The sequence below is a fragment of the Lepisosteus platostomus genome, chromosome 4 (assembly GCF_059453375.1).
Source record: "Lepisosteus platostomus isolate fLepPlt1 chromosome 4, fLepPlt1.hap1, whole genome shotgun sequence".
In the NCBI taxonomy this organism is placed as follows: Eukaryota; Metazoa; Chordata; class Actinopteri; order Semionotiformes; family Lepisosteidae; genus Lepisosteus; species Lepisosteus platostomus.
The window spans coordinates 11460406-11486513 of record NC_142614.1 but is presented as its reverse complement, the minus strand read 5'-3'; the positions used below and the strand labels follow the sequence as shown (position 1 = coordinate 11486513).

Below are 26108 nucleotides of genomic sequence, written 5' to 3'. Positions count from 1 at the left end.
TGGTTAGAAAATCGACAGATGGATTTACATTTGTTAAAGATTGAAGTCATGGGTGTACAAAGGATTCTTTTAAGCTCTTACTCTGTAGAGAGGGATTCATCTCTCTACAGACCTTTCTGCTCTTTTGTGTAAATGCTAATTGTTGTAATCCATGACTTCCTAACCTCATCCCAGACAAGATTTCAGTTAAAAAAACAAGGTCCAGCACAGAACAAGCTACTTATTTAACGTAGTTTCAAAGGAAGCACAGTCCAATAAAAAAAAAACAGTGCACTGTGCTCAGTTCCAGTCTCTCACACTCATACTGATACCAGGCGAGTTCAGTCTCTAATTCAAGCTGCCTATATGTCAAACACAGGACACAAGAGATATTAAAAACTATCAATCACTGCCCTCTACTGGAATAAAGATGTATTTTCATAACATTGCTCTAGAGAGAATGGGGAAAAGTATTTCAAGTGAAAACTGTTAAACACAGATTTTGTATGCGTTTTATTTTTATCAAAGCACCACAGCAACTAAATAGTTGAATATACATACAAAGTTTAAATAGGCATATCAAATCGTCATGTACACTAAAAAATTGAACACATTCAAAATTGCAGCAGGTGCGACAATTTGCATTTTTAAGTGACATGTTATCACAGAGGTAAATTGTTACATTCAGCAGACATTAATGGAAATTACATTCTTTTACATCGGAAACTGCCACAAGTGTTTTTATTCAATTTAAAATGCCAGCATTAATTATGTGCAACAAGGGGCTTGGAATCCGAATCTGGGCTTTTGTTACGAAATTAGAGGTGCATTTTCCTAGGGCTCGTGTGGAATATATACAGTACCTACTGTTTCAGTAAAACAACAAAGCTCTCCAGACTGTCTGACACTGAAAAGGTGACGTTATCCCAATACAACACAAGCCTTGCGGTGACTTATTTCAATTACATCACACCAGCGTTATCTGCTCTTTTAAAATTACTTCAGTTACTAAAACTAGAAATATTCATTTGCCACATACAGTAAAACAGTTTCTTTGCCAGGTGTGAGCTGTTGAGGTGTGACATACAAATATGTGTGAGTATTATACCAAGATGTCATCATATGGAATATCCAGGCCATGACTTGGTTAAGTCTCTGATGAGGAGTGAACTAAATATCTGTCATAAAGCGGATGAAAGCTGCATAAACACCATCTACAGATTTTACTGCAATATGCTTGAGAAGGAAAGCACGGTAGCCGTGACTACCTTCAGAAACAATGTGTGTGTCTTCCAATACAAAAACACGAGGGCCTCCCCAAAATACAAAATAGATTTTGACTAAGCAAGAGAGGGTCTTTATAACAGTCTTCCTAAAAGATCAACTGTTCCAATTCTATCTGCTGTGCTGAAGGTGTGATGTGGCCTTTTGGGGTCCTGTCTGGGACATGAACATAGCCTTCCACATAGTTTAAGTAGTGATGCTCATATTTGTTTTGGATTACCTATAAATAATTACTTCAACCTCATTCGTGTAATGAAGACAAGCTCATTACCCCTGTAAAGTATCCCCCAGCCAGGTTTCCAGACCCCTGTCCCTTTTTGTTCTAAATAATTGCAAAGAAGTCATAATTCCCTCAGTAATGGTACATTTTGAGCTTTGTTGATCTCTCTCATTACTTAAAATTTAAGTGGCATCCTAACCCCCCCCCCAGCTGTTTCTGAGCTGACAATCAAATTAAGCAAATTATTAGCTCATTTAAGACCTTAATTAAGCCAAGCTGGAACGTGAATAACAAGACAGACCTCCTTAGGCACCACAACAGGGGCACAGAGTCCTGTCATTTCCTCCTTTTCAATATTTAGTTTTTTTTGTGCACAAAACACAAAAACATTCAGCTCACATAACTGTTTTTATTGCTTTAACCAATGTTGACACTGGCATTTGACTTTCTTGGTCTGATCAGAGGTTGGGAAGCTTTTAAATTTAAAGAATCACTGTTGATTAATTAGCTATTTATTTTGTGAGTGTGAGTGGACTGTTTTTGAAATCAAGGTTGCCTACAGTTACTTTAGTCACAGCGGGTCTTTTTGGCCTCTGAAACAAACATGCATCTTGAAAGTATTTCATTAGCAATTTAAGTGCCTGTGTTATTAGTTTTCCCCTATGTGAGTCAATATGTGCTCATGTTGTGGAGACTAAGGCTACTTAAAATAAGCACATTTTAAGAGCACAGAAAGCCTTCAAACATTCTGACACTGGATGGATAGTAGACTTTTTATTGTTAATTCTGATGTGCAGAAAGCACCAATACACAGCAACAACTCTTTCCAGTACCTACTGTATCTATTAAGAAGACTACAACTCATAACACAGGCTGCAACTGAAAGGAGGCTATCTGACCCATCTAGCCAATGTGGTAGTTAGTACCTAACTGAAATGAAGATCTCATCCATCTGTTACTTAGAAGAAAACGAGGTGTTTGCTCCAACAACATGGCTGGGTCATACTGTATATTCTAGATCAGCACGACCCTTTATTTAAAAGATTGCCACCTATTCTCAGATTTTTAAATGCACAAGCAATTTCCACTTTCTGTTCTCTGAACATGTTGGGCAATCAAACCAGACTTCGAGGATACCAACCCCTTGACTGCACAGAAGGGAGAATGAGGAAATGCAGACAGGCTCCCGTGACCCCCCCCCATGCCTTAACGCATCACAAGCACCACAGCCCTGTAGTGGAGCCTGGGTAAGGACTGGTAGAGAGGCATGTCCCTCCCTGATAGCACCTGTATGCCTGCAAGTGTCATGGTAACTGGAGAACTGTATTGAGCTCATGGGGGTACCAGGTTACAGTGCGCTAGGGACACAACCCAGGCTGGAACCCGGGATCACGAAACCCAGTCTGCGCTCAGGTGCCTCTCAGGAGGCCCTCTAATGAATTACACCGTCCTTTGAGCTTTTTTTCTCAAGACCCCTCTCTGGAGCCCAGCTCAAAGCAGTGGCATTAAGAGCCAAATTGTTTATCTGCACCTCTGTTCTGCCAGCAGCTTGCTTGGCACAGTTCTGTGGTCCTGAGCACCGAGAACCGACTACATCAAACATCTATCAATAGGGACAGTAATCAAATCAACGTAACTGACTAGGAACAGATGCTGCCACTATTTAATAATACTCATTTACATTCATCTGCGGGAATCAATTACCGGCCCAAAGTTGACGTCATTCCAAAAAAAAAAAAAACAAGTGATCTAAGAAGAGAGAATTGCATTAATTGCTGTTTTCTGACAACCAGCCTGCAGGAGGTATGTGACTGCACAACCCATGAACCAAAAATGGCCGTAACAAACGTTCTGGCAGAAACCGTAACAAACGTTCTGGTGTCAGACGGTTTGTAAATGTGGAAATGTACCTCTCTCAGGGGCCCTGTCAAACAGTCTGTAGCACGAGCCAGATTGTATCCCTGATCCCATCCATCCAACTTCTAATCCAGCTTCTTCCAGTCCAGGGGTGCAGAGGAGAACAGGCAGCCGAAGCCTATCCCAGCAAGCAACAAGCGCAAGGCAGGATGTACCCCGGACTGGATGCCAGCCCATTACAGGGCAAACACAGACACACACAGGTCCGTTAGCCTACCAGTACTTTTTTGGACTGTGGCAGGAGAGCAGAGAACCCGGAGGAGGGCACCAGTGCTGTGAGGCACTAACACTAACCACCACTCCACCATGCCACACATCTCCGATTCCCGTTTTGCAGCATGTTGACCCAAGGAACCAGAGAGCTGGGCGCTGGAGTCCGGGACGCAATCAAATATATTCTAAACCAGGCTCTCAAACTCAGTTCCTGCAGGGACATGTGTCTTCTTTGTAAGTTATTAAATAATGATTTCTTCGACAAACCTAGAGACAGGGTCTTTCATAGGTTTTTTGCAGCTGAAGACCCAAAACATTCACTTCATTTACGGTACTGTTAGCTACAGTATAAAACTACTCAGAGCCTGGTTTGAAGTATTACAGTTATGTGGTAAATTTAACCAACTATATTACTAAAAGCTCAGGCCGTCCAGTAACTGAGTAGGACAGTCCTGGTCTAAACTGATTGTCAGGGCTCCTAAAGAGGAGTATGTTCATATCTACATATCATCTGAAAGTGAATTGCACAAATGTAAAAAAAATACATAAGGATACACAATCTATCAAGGTCATTAAACTCTTTGGAATGACATTTAAAGCTTCTTGTACTGTACCTGTGTCTATAGCAGCAGTCTCACACCCAGTCCAGGGGGAACACTGGCTGCTGTTTTTGATTCCAGCTGAGCTCTACATTACTAGTGCCAATACACTTAATACATCTGCTTGCTTCTTGGGACTTTTTGTTAACTTGTTTCTGCACTCAGCCCTGCTTTGCAAAAACTGAGCACTCTCACTTTCATTACCTAACCTCTTATTTCTGACTGAGCAACTCTTAATAGGTGATCAGACTTTCACAAAGGGCCTTTTTTCCTTCTACAGAGTGTAGTCCAAATGTTACCAATTGGGTGCAGAAGATGTGCCTTCGATTTTCAGTCCAAAATTTCTTGACTTCCACTTGTTGTCGTTGCTTGTTCGAATTGCACTGTTGATCCTGGCAGAGGTCCATGCGTTGCCTTTCTCAGCACCTTTCAGAATCTGAATATTTATCCCTCAGTCCCTTTAACGTCCACACTGTAAGGATCGGAGACGTCCTTCTTCCACACACATCACCTTTGCAGGTAGCACATTTGCAACAGGCAACCACTCTTGTGTGGAGAGGGAAACTGCTTTGATAGATGACAGGATACTAGGAGCTCAAATGACTTAAGATTGTGAAACAAGGTGGCATCTGGAGCTTTGTGCATCATTAAAGCTCGCTGTAGAAGAATTAGCTGGTGATGAAGCGTTTTGTAATTTTATGAAGAACAACCCAAAGTGGGAGAATTTCTAAACTAAAATACTGTCACATAAGTCCTCGACTTGTAACATTCTGAATTTTCAACTTCGCCCTCTCTTCTCCTGATATCTGCAGAGGTGGAAAAAAATTATGATTGTATGGTTGTACTATGGCCTGGATCAATTCACCTGAAAGCTAATTGCCAATAACAGAACCTATGGATGATGGCTTTCCATTCTCTTGTGTCTTATGACACTAACCCAGCAGATTCCCAAAGAAAAGCAACGGTTTTGTAATGTACAATTTGCAGCTGGGCAAATCACATTTTGATTTGATTCAGGCAAATTTAGCATCAAATTTCCCAAATTTAAGATGTGTCCATAATACACTGTTGTGAAAATCCTTGAAAATCCTTTTAAAGTTTAAATAAGATTTAAAAAAAAGGCAAGCAAACAACCTCATTGTACACAGGCCCAACGTGATCATAAAAGCAATACTAAAATTGTAACAAAACAGCCCTTGCTATAAGTACAATCTAAATGTGTATTTCTCAGCCAGTACACACACAAATACACAAATCATGCATTGGTTATCACTGTATCTGAACCTTACACTGCTGTTGCTTACTGAACTGCTGGGGGAGTCTGGAGTTCATCTTTCTGTGATCAAAGACATCTGTATTTTCATTGTTTACCTTTTTTGAGGTGGTTGTTATTAGCCTTGGGAATAGCTTACCCTTTCCGTACAGAACCAAAGTTAGTAATTGTAAGTTCCTGAAATGTGCCTGGAGCTGGCACTGCCTTTGTGTGCTGGGCATAGGTAAGCTGGGGCACAACGCCAACTCCCTCTTGCTAATGCAAAGCTATGCTGAACCCACACAGGCCAATACGGAATTTTAAAAGAACCGTCTATAGAGAAATTAACTGCATTGTAATGGGCAGTAACGGTTTGGTACAGGATATGGGCGGCACGGTGGTGCAGTGGTGAACATTGCTGATTTGCAGAGCTGGGGCCCTGCGTTCAATTCCTGGGGTGCTCTCTACGTGGAGTTTCTATGTTCCCACAGTCCAAAGACATGCTGGTAAGTTAACTGGCCTCGGGGAAAACTAGCCCTGGTCTGTGTACCTGTGTCGGTATGTGGCCTGCAATTGATTGGATGTTCCCAGTCTCGCGCCCATTGCTTGTTCCCCCATGACCCTGCAGTGGATGCAGTGGTTAAAAGATGGATGGATGGTATACAGGATGCTTATGTAACATGTAATGGACTATACCAGCAAAAAGGATTTTATAACCGAGACTGTGCAGGGATTCTTTGGTGTACTATTTAAAACAGAAAAGCTATTTATCTTCCTTAAAGGCTGGGTATGAACACATTCTGTGGCTAACTGCCGAGTAATGACTTTTGATCGCGGCACACAACCAGCCGAGGGGTAGAGAGCCTTTTTTCTAGGAGCTCACCCAGCGATACAGAGCTGAAAAAATGGGAACGGGCCCCCGACATGCAGCTCGCCAGCTGCTGTGGTTAATTAGCCGTGCTGAGATAGGCGCCCACGAGATTTCTTCTGAACCCCCGTGGCGCCTTGTTTTGCTTTTTTTCCCATCGTACTTAAGCACAAGTCACGCGAGTCAAGAGCTCGGCAGAGAAAGTGATGAAAAAAGGATGACGGCAGGAGTAAGAGGGGAGAGCGGAAGAGAGGTCCACTTCTCTGTTGAAGTGCACTGAAAGAACAAAGCCCCTTCTCCTCAAAAGAGCTGTGGCAGTGTCTCTTATGGAAACAACGTTGATTGAAAAGCACTTTGATATGCATTCCGTCAGGCTACAAAAAAACTCTTAAGAGCTGGAACCTTAGTACCAGGCACAAAAATCACTGTTTCCCATTAAATGGATCTTGAACTCTGAAAAATCTTTTTGCTGCATGAGTCATAGCTCGAAGACCACAACTCTAAACCCAAGTCAGAAGCCCTGTATTTTATCCGGTGCCTTTAGTGTGAAACTAACTGGTAGTCTGCGGGTTTTCCACAGCGCGCCGGGGGAGACGGGAGGGGTGACCAGTCAGTAGAACTTGTCGTCGATGCGGAAGTGTGGTCGGCTAACGTCCTCCGGGTTGAGGAAGACCGAGATGGACTTGCCGGGATTTTCGGTCACCAGCTGCTGGAGGCGCCGGGCCAGCCGGTCGTCCTCAGGCTGAGCGGGGTGGGCCGGGGGGCACGGGCCGGAGGCCGGGGGGACGCCGTTGGTTTCCCGTTTCAGCCGGCCGGCCTCCCGCGCTTGCTCGACCGCCGCTCGGAGGTGCTCGGCGGGGTCGGCCCGGACGCCGGACAGCTTGCGGGCCAGGAGGAGGGCGGTGGAGTCCGGGAGGTGCTCCAGCATGTTGCACTGGGGCAGGAAGTAGTTGGGGCAGCTCTTGTTCAGAACGGAGTGAGAGAGGTCATCCAGGAGCCCCAGCAGCAGGCGAGCAGGGGTCTCGGGCTCCGGCGAGGAGAGGTACGAAGAGGGCAGGCGGTCACAAGCCCAGAACATGAGAGTGCGGAGGTGGTAGGGGCTCAGGGCCGCTTTGGGGCGTGCCACGAGCTTGCCGATGATGACGCGTGCGGCCTGGAAGGCCTGGCTCAGGGGCTGGGGGATGCACTTCTTCAGCTGCACCTCGCTGCGGGAGAAGGCCAGGCGCCACTCCTGGTCGGGCCGGCCCCCGGGGCCGCAGCAGGGCAGCAGGTAGAAGCCGCTGATGGCCTCTTCTTCCGTGATCTTCCCGTCCCAGAAGTGGTTGGCCGTCAGCCAGCCCTGGGCCACGGCCGGCCAGCCGCGGAAGGAGACGACGGGCAGCAGGTCGTAGAGGACGCGGCTGGTGCCCGCCGTCAGGATGAGGGTGGTGAGGGGCCCGTTGCGCTCCACCCGCTCCGGCACGGGGGTGCCCCTCTTCGGGTTGCACCGCAGCTCGCTCACCGCCGTGGCCACGGCCCCGGCGAACCAGTCCGCCACCAGCGTCGGGGAGAAGTAGCAGCCCTCCAGGGAGGGGGAAGCGTCGCCGCCGTCGTCTCCGGCGGCGCCCGAGGCCTCCCTCTCCTCCTGGCAGCAGTGCCGCCAGCGCGCCAGCGTGGCGGGCTCGCAGAGGCGCAGGCTGAGCCAGGAGTGGCAGGGCGCAGAGTGCCGCATGTCCAGGGTGACCGGCTGGTTCCGATCGTGCAGCTTGAGCGCAGGGACCAGCAGGGTGAAATCCAGGTCGTAATCGGCTCCCTTGACGTAGTCCCCCAGCTCCTCGGGGCTCAGGTCCAGCACGCCCTCTCTGGCGCCCCCGGACAGCAACAGGTACTCATTGGCAACGGGCAGCCTCTGATCAAGCTTTTGCACGAGTCCTGCATTGAGGAAAAAGAGGAGACGAGCAGAGTTAGAACAACTCATTCACAGCCTACTTTCAGTAATGTGGCTACGCTGATGCTTTCTACGGCTCCTGAACGGAGTACAGCAAGCGATGTTAAATGTGTAATATAAACACAGGAAGGACTATTTGACAGCGCGTACCCAGAGGCGGTGAGATGCAGAAGCTCTGCACTTTAATGCTGACATTTTTGCAAGACTCATTTATTATTCAATGAGGTCTCAATGTTATTTATCTTATGACTGGTGTGTGTTAAGGATGGTATGTGAAGTTGTGCTAGGTGGATGCTGTCTGTTTTTGGCTTTATGTTGTATATTTGTATTGCATGTCTTTTAATTTGTATGAACCAAACCCAATTCCATGCAACAAGACCTTAAGACAAAAACGTGTTGAACCTGAACTTGACACTTTAAATATACTAAACACCAAAGAAACATTACAAGTCACAGTGTGGAAAAACCACAATCTTTTTGTAGAAACTGCACTAATATTTTATTGACCAGATATGGCATAGATTAATTTATGCTGACATTTGTTATTGACTAAGCTTATCAGCGGGGTGCCTACTGTGAAAGACACATGCCAGTTGTGTGTGTGCGAGACCACTGCCAGAAGGACATGCAAGCTGTACAATCTACGAAAAACATGCTTTGCAGTAGATAGCAGATGCTGTCTTGTTTCACCATTCCTCTCACAGATTCTGGGCAAGCACGTTCCCATTCATGGGACTCTGACTCCTAGATCTCATGTCATCCCAGTTCATCCTACAGAAAGTTCGAAGGGGCTCAGGCCAGGTAAGTAGGGTGCTTATTATAACTGTCATATTTTCATCTAGCGAAAAAAGTGTTGTTGTGTGTGCAGCATGAGGGTACATGTTGTCCCGATACAAAGCTGTCTTGTCAAAATGGACCCAGAATGTCAAGCACCATGCAAAGCAGACAGGATTCCATCGGTCTATCTGGTTAGCAGATGGACTCTCCTGGCCAGAAAAGTAGTGCATTGCTCTGCATGTCTGTATCACACTCACTTACTGTATGTTCATCAGAGCGGTCCACACAGAACTCTGTATCACTGCTAAAGCTGACTTGTCCTTAAGGCTTATGAGTCCACCTGAGGAGCTGCTCCAACACACTATTGGAATGAAGTTGTTGCTCTCTTGTTAAGTTGAACACACATGTTCCTTTCTGCATTTCTTCATTTTTTATTTTCAGAATCACATTATAATCTGTCTATGCCACTTGGCTGTATCATGATTTGTCTATTATTATTATTATTATTATTATTATTATTAGGAAGCCATGATTGGTAAAGGTAAGGGGGAAATTTGGTCAGGATGCCAGGTTAACACCCTATTCTTTTTGAAAAATGCCCTGGGATTTAATGACTGCGGTGACTGAGGACCTTGGTTTTACAGTACGTCTCTATCAGACTAAGCAATCTTAGCTTTTCTAGGGGTCTCCCATCCAGATACTGGACAGGCTCACAGTGTCTAAGGTTCTGTGGGCTGCCAGTTGTGAAGATGCAGGACTATCCAAAGGAAACCACAAACATTTCATAACCATCCATCTATCTTCTAACCACTTTATCCAAAAACAGGTTCGCGGGAGCCACAGCCTATCCCTTCAAAGCAATGGGAGCAAGGCAGGGACCAGGTAGTCCATCACAGTGTACACACGCAGACACACACACTCACGCCAGGGACAACTGAACTGAATTCGAACTGTGGCAGCAAACCAGAGCACCTGGAACAAAACTACATAAACACCGGGAGAACGTACAAACTCCACACAGATAGCATCCCAGTTCCAGAACTGAACCAAAGGCCTCAGTTCTGCGAGCCAGCATTACTCACCACTGTGGCACCATGCCTCCCCAAAACAATACCGTGTTATTCACTGTAAGTGGCACAAAAACAGAAAAACAAGACAGTCGGACCCGCAAACTGACCACGGAGTTAACACAAGACTGATGGTGTTACTGCCCTGAGAAACGTGTGTGGTGTTTTAATTATATCACTTTAATGGACAGGCCGTGGAGTGTAACTATCCTTAGATAATAGCACTAACAATAAGAGGCTGGGCTCCCTGGAGAGCCAACTTCCAGCTGTGATTGATGCATTAGGCATGGTGCAAGGCTGTGCTTTAATTCTTTTAACACGATTTCTTTGATCCAATTACAAGGGCTGTCTCCTGGCCACGCGGGGATCTTGATAGGCCTCTTCGTCTCACGAAACACAAATCCCGGGAGAAAATAGAGCCAACAAAAAGCGATCTGCCAAAATAAGCCTTGAAGGATGATGAAAGAAAGCCAAAGGGTTAACATCATCTGCGAAAGTGAAAGCAACCTCATTTCTTTTGCTTTTTCACAACTCAGCAACTTGGCACACATCAGAGTTGGAGACGAGAGACAAAAGTGAATTGGAACACTGGTGGCTTCTTTTTAAACATTAGACGCCACAAAAAAAGAAAAAGATGATTGTAACATGAGTGGCATTTCACATCTGTATATTTTTAGCAATTTCAGACAACCATAGCCTTTTTATTAAACTACAGAAACCATCACAGGGGGATTCTCTGATACAGATCTTGTCAGCTAATGCTACAGTTCACTGTGTACCAGGAAACTATTTCTTGAGCACCCACATGCTAATTAGGATCTTACCAATACAAGGATAAAACCATACAATTCATATCTGGTTCTACTGGATACAATTCTAAAGGAGATCGTCCATCTTCATATCTACAGCATGTCAATCAGACTCCTTCACAAATTCAAAGCTTTGTCAGTCTTGGCGGTATGGAACATCCTGTCCAAACCCTCAGTACCCTGACACCATCTCACCCAGGATCCAACATATAAATTGAATACCACAAAGAGAAAGAAGCTCTCGACATTAGAACATAATTTGCCATCCTGGCCCGTAGAGACCAAATCATATTTAAATCAAGAAAATCTTATGTTCACTGCATGGTGATAGATCCATTTCTTATGTATACCCCATCTTCAACTTACTGCTGCACACCAGCATGGGAGAGACAAGGATTTTGTACGCATGCATGCTTTGCTTCAGCAATATACACCTGTCTAAACCAGGAGCCATACCTCCAACAGAAAGACCCATAGTACCCATATAGGAGTGTTCTCATCAATTGGAGGAGTGATTTAGCTCTCAGTGATGACGCTAGAGGCAGACATATCCATTCATGTCACTGTCGTTGTGCTTAAATTTAGACATGACAACAAGCTCCACCATCTGCAACTGTTGTTTACAGTGGTGTGATGTCACCACTTGAGGAATCCTGGTCACAGTCAAATGATGACACACTCAAAGCAGTGACGTCTGGCCAATAAGGCTCAACCATCCATCCATATTCTAATTGCTTCATCCAATTCAGGATCACGGGGCAGCAAGAGCCTGTCTTGGCAAGTAACGGTCACAAGGGAGGAACCACTCTGGACAGGATGCCAGTCCAGCTCAGGGCACACACAGACACGCACACACTCACAGCAGGGAAGGACGGCATTGTTATAGTTTGTTCACTGTGAAATCTGGAGCACCTGGAGGAAACCCATCTTAACACAGGGAGAACATCCAAACTCCAACCAGACAGCACCCCAGGTCTGGAATTGAACCCAGGGCCCCAGCACTGCGAGGCAGCAATACTAACCCCTGAGCCATACTCCCCACCAAGAAAATAAAAATCTTAATTCTTCTGTTACTCCAGTCCAAAATCTGGTATTGGTGCCACTCACAAATGCAACACCATCCCCAAAAACATCATGGTGAAATGTTCACTTTCAACTTTGCAGTACGCTAATGTAAATTTAATTGTACAGCAATCATTAGCCTGTTCAAATTAATACAGTTAGCCTCTTTCTTGTACCAGTGGATACCTAATGGCTCTATCAATTTAATTATTCCCAGGGACTCCACAACTTCAGACTCTGAATCACTTGAGTTCACTACAGCTAATGACTGGAACTCACTGTGACAGATTGAAACGAAGAATTTGAAGTCACAGAGTGGACATCCTGCTAACAAACATGGTCTATGAAAATGCAGAGCTTCTGGAGAGTGGTAGGTGGTTATTCATTTAATGATTTACCATGCACAAGCTTTTATTTCTAGAATCTAGCTGGCTTTCTCCTGTAGTGGCACGAGTCACCTTATTAACATGAACATGCTCTTAATTACTGTAGCTCACCTCATTAAAATCATATCACTGATGAAGAATTGTTTTGGGCTTGCTCATCTATCAAAACCAAGGGCAGCATTAATACAAGTCTGATGTAGCATTTTGAGAAAGAGGAAGAATCCCTATCTTATATACAAACATGCTGATTTGAATGCTTTTTGTTTAAACCTGACTCATAACGGCATTCTTCTGATCTAAATGGGGCCTTCTCTATTAAAAAAAAACAATTTATCCTATTGATTAGCTTTTCATATATGAAATTATGTTTAATCCTCAACCTACCACTTGAATCAAAGAAAGAGAAAACTTTTCATTCTTTTAGTAAGCCCTGTTACATAAGTACAAAAGTCAGATCATTAGATCACAAACTCAGATTTGTGACTATATTAATTTACAAAAGTCTTACAGCAAGGATGTGCTCATCATTTTTAGTAGCTGAAAAGCAGATTAAATATTGCTAAGCGCTCACATGTGGTGGAGAGATAGGTTTACATAAGCAATTTAGCAGAAACTGATTAAAAGGTCAGTGTTTCAATACGATATGTCAAGAACATCTAAAACCGAATTGTTGAAAACTTACAAACCCTGCTCAGACATAATTGCAAAGAGACTGCAACATTTCAACTGTCTTTTTCCCCAATCAGTTTTCCAATTATGGTGTTCTGAGAGAGTATTTAATCTTCACAAAGCTTCACTGTATCATATCCACAGAATATAGAAAAATCCAGGAAACCGATCTCGGTACATTAGCAATGGTTCTGAGTTTTCCATCATCTCGCAGCTCAGCACGACAGCAAAGTAATGGCCATGTCATATGCGTGATCTGATTGAGAGAGATTTATGTGGGTTATGTAACAGAATGCGGTCTTCTCAAGAGGGTAGAAATAACAAAAATAGTCTTTTTTATTGTGATTGCTGACAACTGCGTTCAATTGTTTTGTTTGTTGGGCGGAATGGTGGAGCAGTGGTGAGCACTGCTGCCCCGCAGCACTGGGGCCCTGGGTTCAATTCCTGGGGTTCTGTCCGTGTGGAGTTTGGATGTTCTCCTCTGTACTCATGTGGGTTCCCCCTGGGTGCTCCGGTTTCCTCCATCAATCTAAAGTTGGTTAACTGGCTGGAAAAACTGGTCCTGGTGTCTGTGTGTGCCCTCTGTGTATATGTATTTAATATTATTACTATGTGGCAGACACCCCCGTTACGTCCAAACTAGATCTGTTTTAATCTCCTGGCCAAATCCCTACTGGAGGATGTAGAGTGCGAGGTGATTCTTGGTGCAGATATGAGTGCTGTCACAAATCAGGTGCTTGACAGACCTAAGGCAAAGGTGACTTATTTCCCTTAGCGCTAGTTTTTCGCAACTATAGCATCAGAAAGTGTCTCTGATTTGGGTGTAGATATAAGATATAACCTTTCAGTCATGGAATTTGCTTTATTTAGCTAGACATCAATCATGCCCCAGAAGTGAATATACAGTATTTTTGCTGCTTTTCTGCAGCAGAGTTAGCACCCATCAGATCAGCATGCCAGTTTCTGCGGATTGTCACTAACTGCACCCTGCTGGCAATTTAATAACATGCTATTACACCCACTTCCTAGGCTACATAAGCGTTCAGTTCCTCAAGTCTTTATGTAACCCGAATATTATGAAAGTCAGTAGCGTCCCTTTCTTAACCATTGTGTGAGCACATACAGGTATAGGCAATTACTATTCATCTATTTTCAAATTGCTTCTTCCAATTCAGGGTCGCAGGGGGAGCCAGAGCCTATTCCTACAAGCTGCTGGTGCAAGGCAGGATACACCCTGGATGGGACACCAGTCCAACGCAGGGCACAGACAGACACACACACTCAGACCATGCTACTTTTTCCAAAAGGCAATTAATGTACCAGTTTGTCTTGGACTGAGGGAGAAAACCGGAGCACGGGGAGGAAAACCACATGAACAAACTCCACACAGACGGCACCCCAGGAATTGAACCCAGGACCCCAGTGCTGAGAGGCCACAATGCTCACCACTGCTCCACCATGCTGCTCTTGTGATTATTTTTCAGTGCTCAAAATATATATAATTGTTATAAAGAAAATAGAAAAACCATATTCTCATTTCACATGTTAACCAAGTTTGGTGCTGACTAGCCCTCGTAGAAGAAAAGTTAAAGAGCCTGGCATCCTCTCTCCCTTCCTAACCTTCCTTTCTCTCGTCGTCTCCTGTTGGGTCTGGGAGATGGCACAGCATAGAGGAGGCTTGGCAAAGCAGCTCAAAAGAACAAGCCAATAGTTTGGTGATGTCAACGGGTCGCCGGGTTGATGCACTTATATGGGGAAAAGGGTTTGCAATCAAATATTATGTCTTATACTACTTTAATTTACTTTAAGTCAAGTTGGCCCAATACTTATGCTCACCTAAAATGGCGGAAATCCTACCCTAGTTGCACTCAGTCAGCTATGCGCCACTACCTGGGGAATCCCAGTCACAGCTTGCTAGCGACAAAGCCCAGATTCAAACCATCCCAGCCAGGAGCACAAGGCACGACCTGCCTGATATCAGCTATGATCTACGCCTAAGATAAAACAATAGCATTTAGAAAAAAATAAGGTTTCTTCAGCACCAGGACTGTAGAGCAGTGGTTTGGAAAAAGTCTGGTTGATAGGAAAAAGTGCCCTTGAAGGTTCTCAAATACCATCTCCAACAACAATCTCATTTTTCTTTCATTTGTCTCTAATCCCACCATAAACACCCAGCTGTGCTGTGCTCTTGAGAGGTCCGGAGTCCAGGTGGTGCAGGAGCTCAGAGAAGCATTTAACAAATAGCACCTCTGTCATAAAAACCATGTGATGAATGGCAGCCTACGCACCCAGCATGTTGAAGATGAAGTCTTTGGCAGTGTGAACCTCCAGCGCGGTCTGATCCCCAAACTCCCGCTGCTCCAGCTGAACAAACTCCTGCACCAGCGCAGACAGCTGCTCCAGGCCAGCTCCTGAGCGGAAATCCACCTCTTGGGGCATCTTTACGGGGGCTGGGGGCCTCGGCGCCACAGCGCTCATTAGAGACTCCATGGCCCCTCACTGTGGGACAAGAGTGATGTGCTTGGTTAGAAGCCTCCCTGTATCCCCTCCTGGCTTTGTTCCACCACGATACAGCCAACTAGCCTACTGTCCTCTTCCACTCCACTCCCTCGCTCAGCAGTGGTGTACCTGTTGTCTGTGAACATGAGAAATCACAATCACCCCCATTAAAGACACAACACTTCCTTGGTCAAACTGCACCTATTACTCACTCCTGCCTGCTTCTGTCCTGCTGCCATCCCATTTATTGTGGATATGGTTTTGTATTTGTTGCAATACAGTTGTTGTATAATACAAACTGCTTAACTATAACACACACATAGCAGTTCCGACTTTGCCATCCCAGTACATTTGGAGGGCATTGTATGATAGTTTTGTTTTCAGACGAAAAGTGCATTTAACAGCAAGCTTAGCCCTTACAAAATTAAACTGCAGTGTTATACTGGTATAATGCTACCTTAACTACACTGAAAGTAGAAAATAAAAATAACCAGTTAACCAGCCATAGCAGGTGACAGTTTAAGCAATAGTATGATCAATCCTGTGTGATCAAATTATTTTTCTACACATTTAATTATGGCTTTTAAGTTTTCAAAAATTGGTCAGTTGACTGGGCATCTATCTGAAACACTATAAGCATTAGCCAAGACATAATTCCTGGAAAATGAACAATACTGTTAATAATACCTGAACAAACTTCTTCAGGACAACTACAGCATAAGACCCTAAGCTATTCCTTTCAGATTACAACATGTGTGTGGTGACATTAACTCTTATTTAACAGTGTGTTAAGGACACGGATCTCAAAATCGAAGACAAACAGCATGTAAATCTCTGATGATAATAGTAACAATGTATATATTAAAACAATCAGGAATAATTATTGACTAAAAATAATTATGTCTGAATGTTACAGAGGGAATAACAACAGCCGAGTTCAATGGCCCATGGATGTGGATGTCCTAGATCGTTATCATTCCTGATGTCATTTTAAACAAATTATAAATACTATATGTCAGCCATTTCTCTCCCTCGTGTGCTCTGCATCCCTCCTCCACCCTATCACCACCTGTGCAGCTGCCCCTGGTCACTCCTCACTCAACATGGGGGGTCCCAGCCTCCTCGTCCCACAGCCAGGCAGCTTAAGGCAAATCTTACAATGACTAAACGGTCAATAAACACATTCAATACACTCAATTCGTGGGTGTTGGTCTTCCTAGTGAAAGACTAGATTATAGGACATTTCATTCATAAGATGCTTCACTTTCAGATATTTGCATTTGTTTGCGAGCACGGTCTCAAGCTTACAGGAACTATTTTCTCTTCTCTCTCATGGGACAGCAAGATAAGCATTTCCTCAGATTGCTGGAGGGTATACAGCACTCTCAGCTAACAAATTAACCAACTCTCTGATTGCTGAATATTGACACTCTGCAACACTATTGATTCTGCTTCAAGTCTGGCAATATGTCAATGTCTGGTTTTGGGAATTATGCTTGAAAAACAAATACTCTGGAAAGAACAAAGCAGATGAGCAAATACTTCACTCAGCCACCATTTTTAACCACTGTATCCAACACAAACTAGAAATACCCAGTATCCAGAGGAAACCTACATGAACCTAGGGAGAACATGCAAACTCCCCAAAGACAGCATCACAGGACCTGAACCCAGGGCCTCAGTTCTGTAAGGCTGCAATGCTACCCAATGTGCCACCATGCTATAAGTAATCAAAAAATCCATATGGAAAATATTTGACCTCAAGAATGACAAAATGACCTGCCCTAAAAAACAAAAACAAAAAATCCAAGTTGTATCCACACTAAGGGATATGGAACATTTCAGAGTCACGATTTGCTTTATTAACTACCAGTAAATTATACACTGCACAGGCACCATGCTGAATCCTCTGACTGCAATTTTTCTCTGTATGCTTGACTTAATTTATATGTCCAGGTACAGAGAAAGAGATCATACTGAGAATCTGAGTGTCCAGGAGCACATTATTACAAGGGACCCAGCATGTTCTACTCTCCCGTTAAAAGGAACAGAACTGTATTCCAGCTGGGCTTGCAATTTTGATAAGGTAATCAGCAAAACTGGTCAGACTTCTCCTTCGTCAGGCCAAACTTGAAATTAGCCTTCAATACAAAGAAAATAAATGGTCCTGATAGGTAGTTGTCCCTTCATGTACCCGTGTGTTCCTAATCACTAGCCTGCTGCGGCTGCTTCATTTCAAATCCTTTGGTAGTGTTTTGTGAGCTGTCTCCACACGCTGAAAAATGGCACCTTGCATTGTGTTAAAAACAATTCTCAGGTAAGCACTCACTGATGTAAATGGCTTAAGAGAAGAATGAATGTAAGACCTCTTTAGGACCACGTAGCACATCTTATAGACTATGCAGCTCCAAGTTGCAATCTGTACCAAGCAAAGGAAGCAGATCCATCCATCTCTAACTGCTTTTTCCAATTCAGCGCTGTGGGGGAGCCGGGGTCTACAGTATCTAAGCAAGCAATGGGCACAAGGCAGGGTACACCCTGGACAGGACACCAGTCAACCACAAGACACAGAGACACAGACACACACACCAGGGCCGATTTTACCAGAAGCCAGCTAACCCGCCAAAATAGTTCAGGACTGTGGGAGGAAACCAGAGCACCCGGAGGAAACCCACAGGAACACAGGGAGAACATGCAGACTCCAACGCAGAACAACAACCCAGGTCCAGAAAAGAACACCAGCATTCAGCATCCACCTTAGAAATGCAACAGTGGCTTCATGAAATACATCAGCAACTAAATTAGGGAGAACGTTATAAGCACTTTTAATATATACAGTATACAGCATAACATTTCACTCTAAAACAGGGAAAATCATTGTCCGATCTTCTTATTAATGGAAATGTCTTAATTAAGCCAGCTTCCTTCCAAAGACATACTGGGAAGTGAATTGCCTTCTGGAAACATTGGTCCTGGTGTGTGTTTTTGTCTGTATTTGTGTTAGCCTTGAGATGGACAGATGTACCCCACCTAGTGCCCACTGGTTGCTGGGATAGCCTCAGACTCCCACACGACCCTGTAGCGGATAAAGCGCTTTGAAAATAGAGCCATGTGTGCTAACTGAAATGTATCATTTAAGAACATCAGAGAAGACGATGGGATAGCTGCAACCAAAAAGAAAATACAGTACCGGAAAACAAAATGATCAAATATTTTTAACTGAGCAGTTGAATTCAAAGGAGACCCTTCTCCTCAAAACACAAACAGATTCAGCTACAGTGCAAGATCTTTCTCAGGCTTGAGCTTCATGTGGATACTACTCTTTTACACTGTACTCGTGCCAGCAGTGCTATTACACACGTTTGGTGTAATCATGAAGTGGGTCTCCTCTTTGGAAAGGACCGCTTGAAGTGGGGTTCCTCACAGACACAGCACACAGCTTTCCTGTCAGTACCTGCGCAATGAACAGAAGACTCCTCGATGAGCAGGACAGCCGCAACAACACACAGCTTGTTGTATGAAAAATCTTCGATGCGTTCTTAACAAAAAGGGGAGAATCAAGCAATATCCTCTGACTTTGTCTCTAGTTGCATCTTTTGAGACCACCTCTTGGCTCCAAATTCCCAAAGCAGGACAGATTTAAAAGCACATTATTATACCTTCCAAGTGATGTTATCTGAGGGATAATTTTACACCACTGCGGGTATTCGTGTTGTCTAAAATAGAAAGCACCATTCCAGGTCAGTCTTAGCTAACTGTAACAAACTATGTACACTATATTTTTCTATCATTCTGTTCAAGATTAGAAAGAATAGTGTTCATATTATGATTAACATTTACAAATTAAGATCTGTTAGGAAGACTGCTTTAAACGCCCCAGTCACTAGACTAAGCGTGTCATTCATAGTCATTTACAGTACCTACGCCTAAATGTGTGGGTGTGTTGATTAATATACACATTTTGGTCTGTTTTTAAAAAGTGTCAGTTCAACTTGTAATTAGCTGATTTGTCTAGACTGTCTTGGATCAGCTTCTACACTATCGAACATTTTTTCAGACGAAGATCTAAAAAATACAGTCCGACTGGAATGCAGTTTTTATATTGATCTGCTTGTGATTAAACAAAGCAGAAAACAGAAAAAAAATATGTGGAAAGAGATTTTGATTCTATCCTTTTACCATCTTCCTATTACTAATTTGTCTTAAAATGCTAAACGTAACAGAGCCTAAATTAGCTTTTCGGAACCAGAGCCTGGAGTTAACGTGATATCCAATCGCCTGTTGCAGGTGCTGCAAAATACAATCACCTCTTCTACGATGTGGATCGTTTTAGTCCATGAGTCTTCGGATTCAAAGCTGAGAACAGTGTACTAAAACGACGACTCACAGAATTCCCGACGCACTTGAGGAATGTGTGCCTATGGGCGATATGTTTGCGGTTGTTAAAGCCGATCTTATCTCCTTTCCCTTCCAACAGGTCCGACTGCACACCTTCCCCCTAGCAACTATGACTCCGGAAATCAGGTGCCGCGCAAAAGCATGACGGGAGATGAAGTTTTCTAAAAAAATACAACTAGAAATCAAGATTTTGTAAGTCGACTGATGGTGTAGCGCATCACGTACAGTATGTTTTTAATTACTCGGGACATTATTATCTTGCTTGAATTTCCCATTAATACCGTTGAAAAATGCGATGCTTTGTTTTCAGATTTGTAGAAGTATTTGTAATTTCTGCAACAGAAAAGTTTGCAATGGCTTTTTAAACATGAACTAAACTGGTTCTCTGTTCGTTTTCATCTTGTTACCAAAACTCTCTCACAGATCGTAAACACAAAATTAATACACCAACACATTAGCTCATTGTCAGGAGGTAAAACAATGCTTTTGTATTTCAATATTTACTGCTTAAAAGTATATAAAAGCAGATGTCTACATCTAAACTCTACATTTACAGTAAGTTCTTTAGAAAACAATCTTCATGTTTTGACAATATCCAAATTGCCAACAAGAAAGAAAACACCACTTCTTCTGTGTCAAAATGATAAAAAGCCCCAAAGTCAAGAACACTGTTCCAGCAAGCAACTTTAGGTTTTATTGTGGTATATTCCATTTTCTGAAAAAGCTATGATGATCAAACAACCAACGTTTTGCAGTTGTGTCTTCTGTAGTTATACATGCTATTTGTTTTTTCTTTATCGTTTCATTAGAGCATATAAAAGGTTTTTTACTTGTTGTTAAAATTTTACTTACTATAATCACCATGTATTGTCTGGATTTAAGGCCAGCTAATTTAATTCTGGGGAATCTGCTTCTGAAGCCATGCCGTCTTACTCTGGAGCCTCAAAACTTTAAAGAAGTACCACCTGTTCCATCCATCCATCCTTCTTCTTCATCCAATTCAGGGTCACAGGGGACCTGGAGCCTGTCCCAGGAAGCAACAGGCACAAGGCAGGATACCCCCATGGATGGGACACCAGTCTAGCGCAGGGCAGCCAGACACAAACACACACAGGGATAATTTTATTCATAAGTCAATTAACCTACCAGTATGTCTTTGGACTGTGGTAGGAAACTGGAGGACCTGGAGAGAAACCCATACAAACGCAGGGAGAACATTCAAACTCCACACGGACAGCACCCCAGGTCTGGAATGGAACCCTGTGTCACGTCAGCTGCTAATCTGAACCCTCCTCACAAATGGTCTCGTCCCGATTAAGGTGGATCTCCGCAAACACCGCCGATCTATCCCTTCAACCAATCAGAGCACCTCACTCGTTAACACACCCTCCACTTCCAGACTTACGTAAGCCTCCTCTGTTTCACTGAACACTGCACGTTATTGTTAGCTTCTTCGGAACTCCTTGCCTCTCGTTATTAACTTCCTCTTGCCTGTTTGGATACTCAAACTCAGATCTTACCCTTTGACCTCAATCTTGTCTGATGCTTTATATTTGACTGCCTTTCTCCGTTTGGATAACCTTTGGTATTGAGCCCGGAATTCGTCCCCGACTACGTCTCTGTCTAACGTTTGGGATTCGTCAGCAATCTCTCCTGTCTCAGCTCCCCAACTCCGCATAGGGTTCTCCGCCTGTACCCCCCATTGTCAGCTGTATATGTGTGGCCTCATAGGTTCGACTTGAAATCTCACGCCCTCCATTTCGCTATGAGCACTGAAGTAGTCCTATGGGTTGACTTTGTCAATAACTTTTCACAATTATAGATCTGTAACAAATCCCTCGTTATTTCCTCTTCTCAGTACTAAAAAGATTCTGTTCATTTATCGTGTTGGTGAAAACACTCCCTTGAGGCCACAAGCTAACCTTGTTATCCTTCTTTGAACTGATTCTCAAGCACCACTGTCCTTTGTGTAACACGGTGAACTGAATTGCACACAATTATTCTCTAAGCCCTATTTGTTTCTACCTGCTGTTTCTGTGTTGCCACTCTCTAGTGGTGCTTATGGGGTCTCTCATGCAGTGTCGATTAAACTTTAATTTCTCTGTCTCAGGTTTAGCTGACAAGATTGTTTGATCACCAAGGGCTGCTGGGATAGGGCCTTTTTGCAGGTCTTCATTAAAAAGTCATATCTAACAGTGGTACATGGTACAATTCCCTGAGGAATTCTGGCTTTAAAAGTGATCGTAATGTTGCTGTGTTATGTTTTTAGCTACCAATAATCTCCTATTGAGACTGTTGCAAAGAGGGGATTGACAGGGCTGTCAGACTATAGTAGGTTTCAAAGGATCCAGTGATACACAGGGATGGCACATTTCTGTTTCACTACAACAGATAATGTACCATTTGAAACCATTTATTAATACAATCTCAGTTTTATAATGGCATCCTGTAAATACAGGATCCATGCACAAAATATTTTAAAAAGTAACATTCTCATAATATGAGAAGTCAATCAAAAATATATTTTTTTAAATAAAAATAAATGGCTTATTGGGAATTGTTATTGGAAACAGGCAAAAGATATGTACAGTAATGTGCCCTTTTTTGCGTTATCAGATATTATGTGTTATAAAGTGAAAATTCACTGTTTTCCTGGCATTTAATTGCTTTAACAGAACACTGAGTTTCCGTTTTCTTACCACGTTATCCAATACAGGGTCACAGGGAAGCCAAAGCCTATCCTAGCAAGCAACAGGCACAAAGCAGGGTACAAACCTGGAAGAGACACTAGTCTATTGGAGGGCACACACAGACTCACACACACTCAGTCAGTTTTCCTAGAAGCCAATTAACCCACCAGTGTATCTTCGGACTGTGGAGGGAAACCGACATGAACACAGAGAGAACATACAAACTCCATGAGTATAGTGCCCCAGGTCTGGAATTGAACCCAGAGCTGCAGCACTGCTGACCACTGCACCACAATGCCACCCTCATAATTAATGGACTAATATTCCCTAGTACTCTGAATACAACCAGAAAACATACTATCAGGCCCAAATGGTTCCTTCAAGCACTTCTAAGCTTTGTAACTCCTAAGTATGTGCTGTGTGGAGATGATATAGTGAAAAACTCTTTAAAATATTAATCAAGAACATTTACTGTTCCCCTTTTATCTTCTTCAATTAGTCCATCATTAACAATTAGTCTCCTATTTCCTTTACTACCACTTCTTCTGTTTTGTATGTAAAAATCCTTTTGTGTTAGCACTTAACCCCTGGCGGTGTTCTCTAATCTTAGGTCTTTCCCTGTCTCAGCCCTCTTGATGTCTTTTTTGCCTTTTTTGCTCACAGCGTCATTTACTTTTTTGCTTCTTTTGTTCTTAGATCTTTTATGTGCACAGCTTTCTCTCTTAATAATATTCTTATTTGATCCAATAAGCCAATAATTATGCCACAGTTCCTTACGCTTGATATTGTGCACCTTGGGGACTAACTTATGTGCCTCTAGCGATACAAACTGAACATCAAAAGAAACATCATTTTTAACTGAAACAACTTTATCAGGCAAATGTCCATCTTTTTTTTCTAGTAGGTGCACTGCCATATTATTGTAAAGACATGGCATTAGTAAATCTTTCCATCCATTTTCTAACCACTTCTCCATTCAGGGCTGCAGGGGAGCCAGAGCCTCTCCTGGCAAGAAACAGGAGCAAGGCAGGGTACACCCTGGATGGGATCCTCATCCACATACAGTAAGCATCACGTCCTCATCGTGCCAGAAAGCTGTCGTTGCAAGAATGGCATGAAGATGTTCATTGTCCTGCTGGAATGACAGTGTCAGGATGATTCCAGGAAGGGAAGCCAGAGAGGCCCCAGGGAACAGTGTGGGCCTGTTCCCTGTGCTGTACAGTCAGGCTTGAATCAGTCACTGTAAAAGTGGAGTTCTGCAGCAACCAGAATCTACTACCCTGACCAGCCTTCCCCTCTCCAAAACCATGATTGCTCCCAGTCTGTTGAACACCATGATTAACGCGGCATGGGTGGTACAGTGGCACAGAGGTCAGCATTGCTGCCTCAAGGTTCTGGGGCCCTGGGTTCAATTCCAGACCTGGGGTGCTATTTGTGTGGAGTTTGTATGTTCTACCCATGTTCACATGGGTTTTCTCCAGGTGCTCCAGTCAAAAGACATACTTGTAGGTTAATTGGCTTTAATTAACCTACAAGTTAATTGATGCCAATTAACAATTAACTTAACCAATTAAGAGAAGACTGACCCTCATGTGAGTGTGTTTGTGTCTGCCTGCCCTGTGATGAACTGGTATCCTGTCCCGGGTGTAAACTGCTATGCACTATTTACTTTCCAAGATCCCCAGCTCCCCTGTGAACCTGTACTGGATCAAATGGTTAGAACATGAATGGATGGAGTTCTTTAAAGGTGGCAGCAGTACAGGTGCTAAGCTCAGGAATCTATTGACCGTCTCTGGAAATGTGTATTTCTCTGGGCATCACCTTTGCTGAGAAGTGTAAATTGGCAGTTTCATATTGTACCCCTCTCCTCTCCCCTTTAAGAGGAGATGGGGACATTTTTAATACATTGTTCTACTGTCTTCAGCTCCCAGTACACCTGCTTGCTAAACCTTATCAAAAGTGTTTATATCTTCAAGTTCTGACATTTTATTATAATATTTCTTTAATTATGATTATAGTTTCTATAGGAACACATTTCTATCCATTGTCTGGAGCACTTTAAATGAATGATAACACTAGGGGGCAGAGTTTTTCCATTGAACAATATATATAGAAGCTAACTGAAAATATTAAATTCTCAATTTGTACTGTACATGCATAAAAGCTCATGTTTTGTCACCTGTATCTTACACATGGGTTAATCTCCACTAAGAATGAGATTACAGCACAGTGCCATCTGTATCTCCTTCATGCCCACACGGTCAACTCTTGATATATTCCATCCATTTTCCAACTGCATTATTCAATACAGCAGGGGAGCCAAAGATGAACCAGGCAATCAATGGGCTCAAGGCAGGGTACACCCTGGGCAGAACCCAAGTCCATCGCAGGGCAGATTGACAGACACACACACTCACACCAGGACCAGTTTTCCAAGAAGCTCAGTAACCTTTCAGTACAGTATGTCTTGGGACCACGGCAGAAAACTTGAGATTCCAGAGGGAACCCTCGCACACATGAGGAGAATAAACATCCTCCATGCAGACAGCACCCCAAGACCGGAACTGAACCCAAGGTGAGACAGCAATGTTAACTACTGCAAACTGTGAAGACCTCTGTGGCAAGCTGTCTGAAGGGTACTGCAGCAAATGATTTATTAATTGATCTTGCCTTTATAGATCTCAAGAGTATAAACGTCCAAATGCTTCATTCTATATTTTAGGAGGCTGTTTCACAATCAAGACTGATTTCCTCCGGCTGGTTTGAACAGGGAAGAGTGCTGATTGTACAGCCATCATCTGCTTGCTCAGGAGCCCATGGGTGCACCCTACCTATCCTACCTTGTGACTTTGTGTGTAAAGGGTATGAAAGCCCATCATCCCATTTCATGTTTCATGAAAAACAGATCAGGTTAGGATGCAATACCTCAGATATAGTCAGGACAGACATTCAAACAGAGCAGTGGTCCCAGCCTTCCATAAATGATAGTTTTCTGCATTAAAGCCATGATTAGGTAATATAAATGCTTAAAACCTGCATTTCTGACAATGAAATGCACAAAAAACATTTTCTCTAGTGTTGTGGATAGCATCATCACTGAGCAGCTGGAGTATCACAAAGTGCCCAACAGCATAGTTCACAATTTCACCTGGATGGGTCTCTCTCTCTCTTCAGCAATTAACATGTTACAAGAGAAAGGTTTCCAGTGACAGACCCTGTGGTCCTTTTAGATTGTTTGGTAATTAGCAGCTAATTGATCCAAGGATCTCACTCATCTTTATTAAAGAAGCCAAAATATTTACTTTAACCACATGGTGGTTAGAGCTTGTTCCACACTCCCGCCACCCTTTGGGTAAGGAAGTGCCTGGTGTTCTTGGTTTGAAATGCACTTGCATTTAATTTCCTCGGGTTCGTGTTCCACTTTTACAATACACAATGCAGACAGTCAAGCCCCACCACCCAAACCCTAACAACTCCAACCATGTCTCCATT

At 43.4% G+C, this 26108-nt stretch overlaps 1 protein-coding gene across 2 annotated transcripts; it reads right to left on the bottom strand.

Annotated features, from left to right (window-relative positions):
* Positions 1–479: 479 nt before the first annotated feature.
* On the bottom strand, positions 480–20029 carry tmem102 (transmembrane protein 102). Of its 2 annotated transcripts, none has more exons than XM_088628447.1 (4): positions 19916–20029; positions 18983–19066; positions 15318–15528; positions 480–8243 (listed from the first exon to the last, which is right to left on the bottom strand). In XM_088628447.1, exons 3-4 carry the CDS (start codon positions 15517–15519, stop codon positions 6943–6945), a joined length of 1503 nt encoding a protein of 500 aa, XP_088484573.1. In that variant the 5' UTR covers positions 15520–15528; positions 18983–19066; positions 19916–20029; the 3' UTR covers positions 480–6942. The 2 variants fall into 2 exon arrangements, with proteins under 2 accessions (XP_088484573.1, XP_088484572.1); XM_088628446.1 differs by having other exon boundaries at positions 19836–20024.
* Positions 20030–26108: the final 6079 nt, after the last annotated feature.

Bases quoted from the DNA above. Each gene is read 5' to 3' on its own strand.
- tmem102 (XM_088628447.1), bottom strand. From the start codon at position 15,519: ATGGAGTCTCTAATGAGCGCTGTGGCGCCGAGGCCCCCAGCCCCCGTA. The intron at 8,244-15,317 runs GTGCGTAGGCTG...TCCTCAATGCAG, and splicing joins CTTCATCTTCAACATGCTGG to GACTCGTGCAAAAGCTTGAT.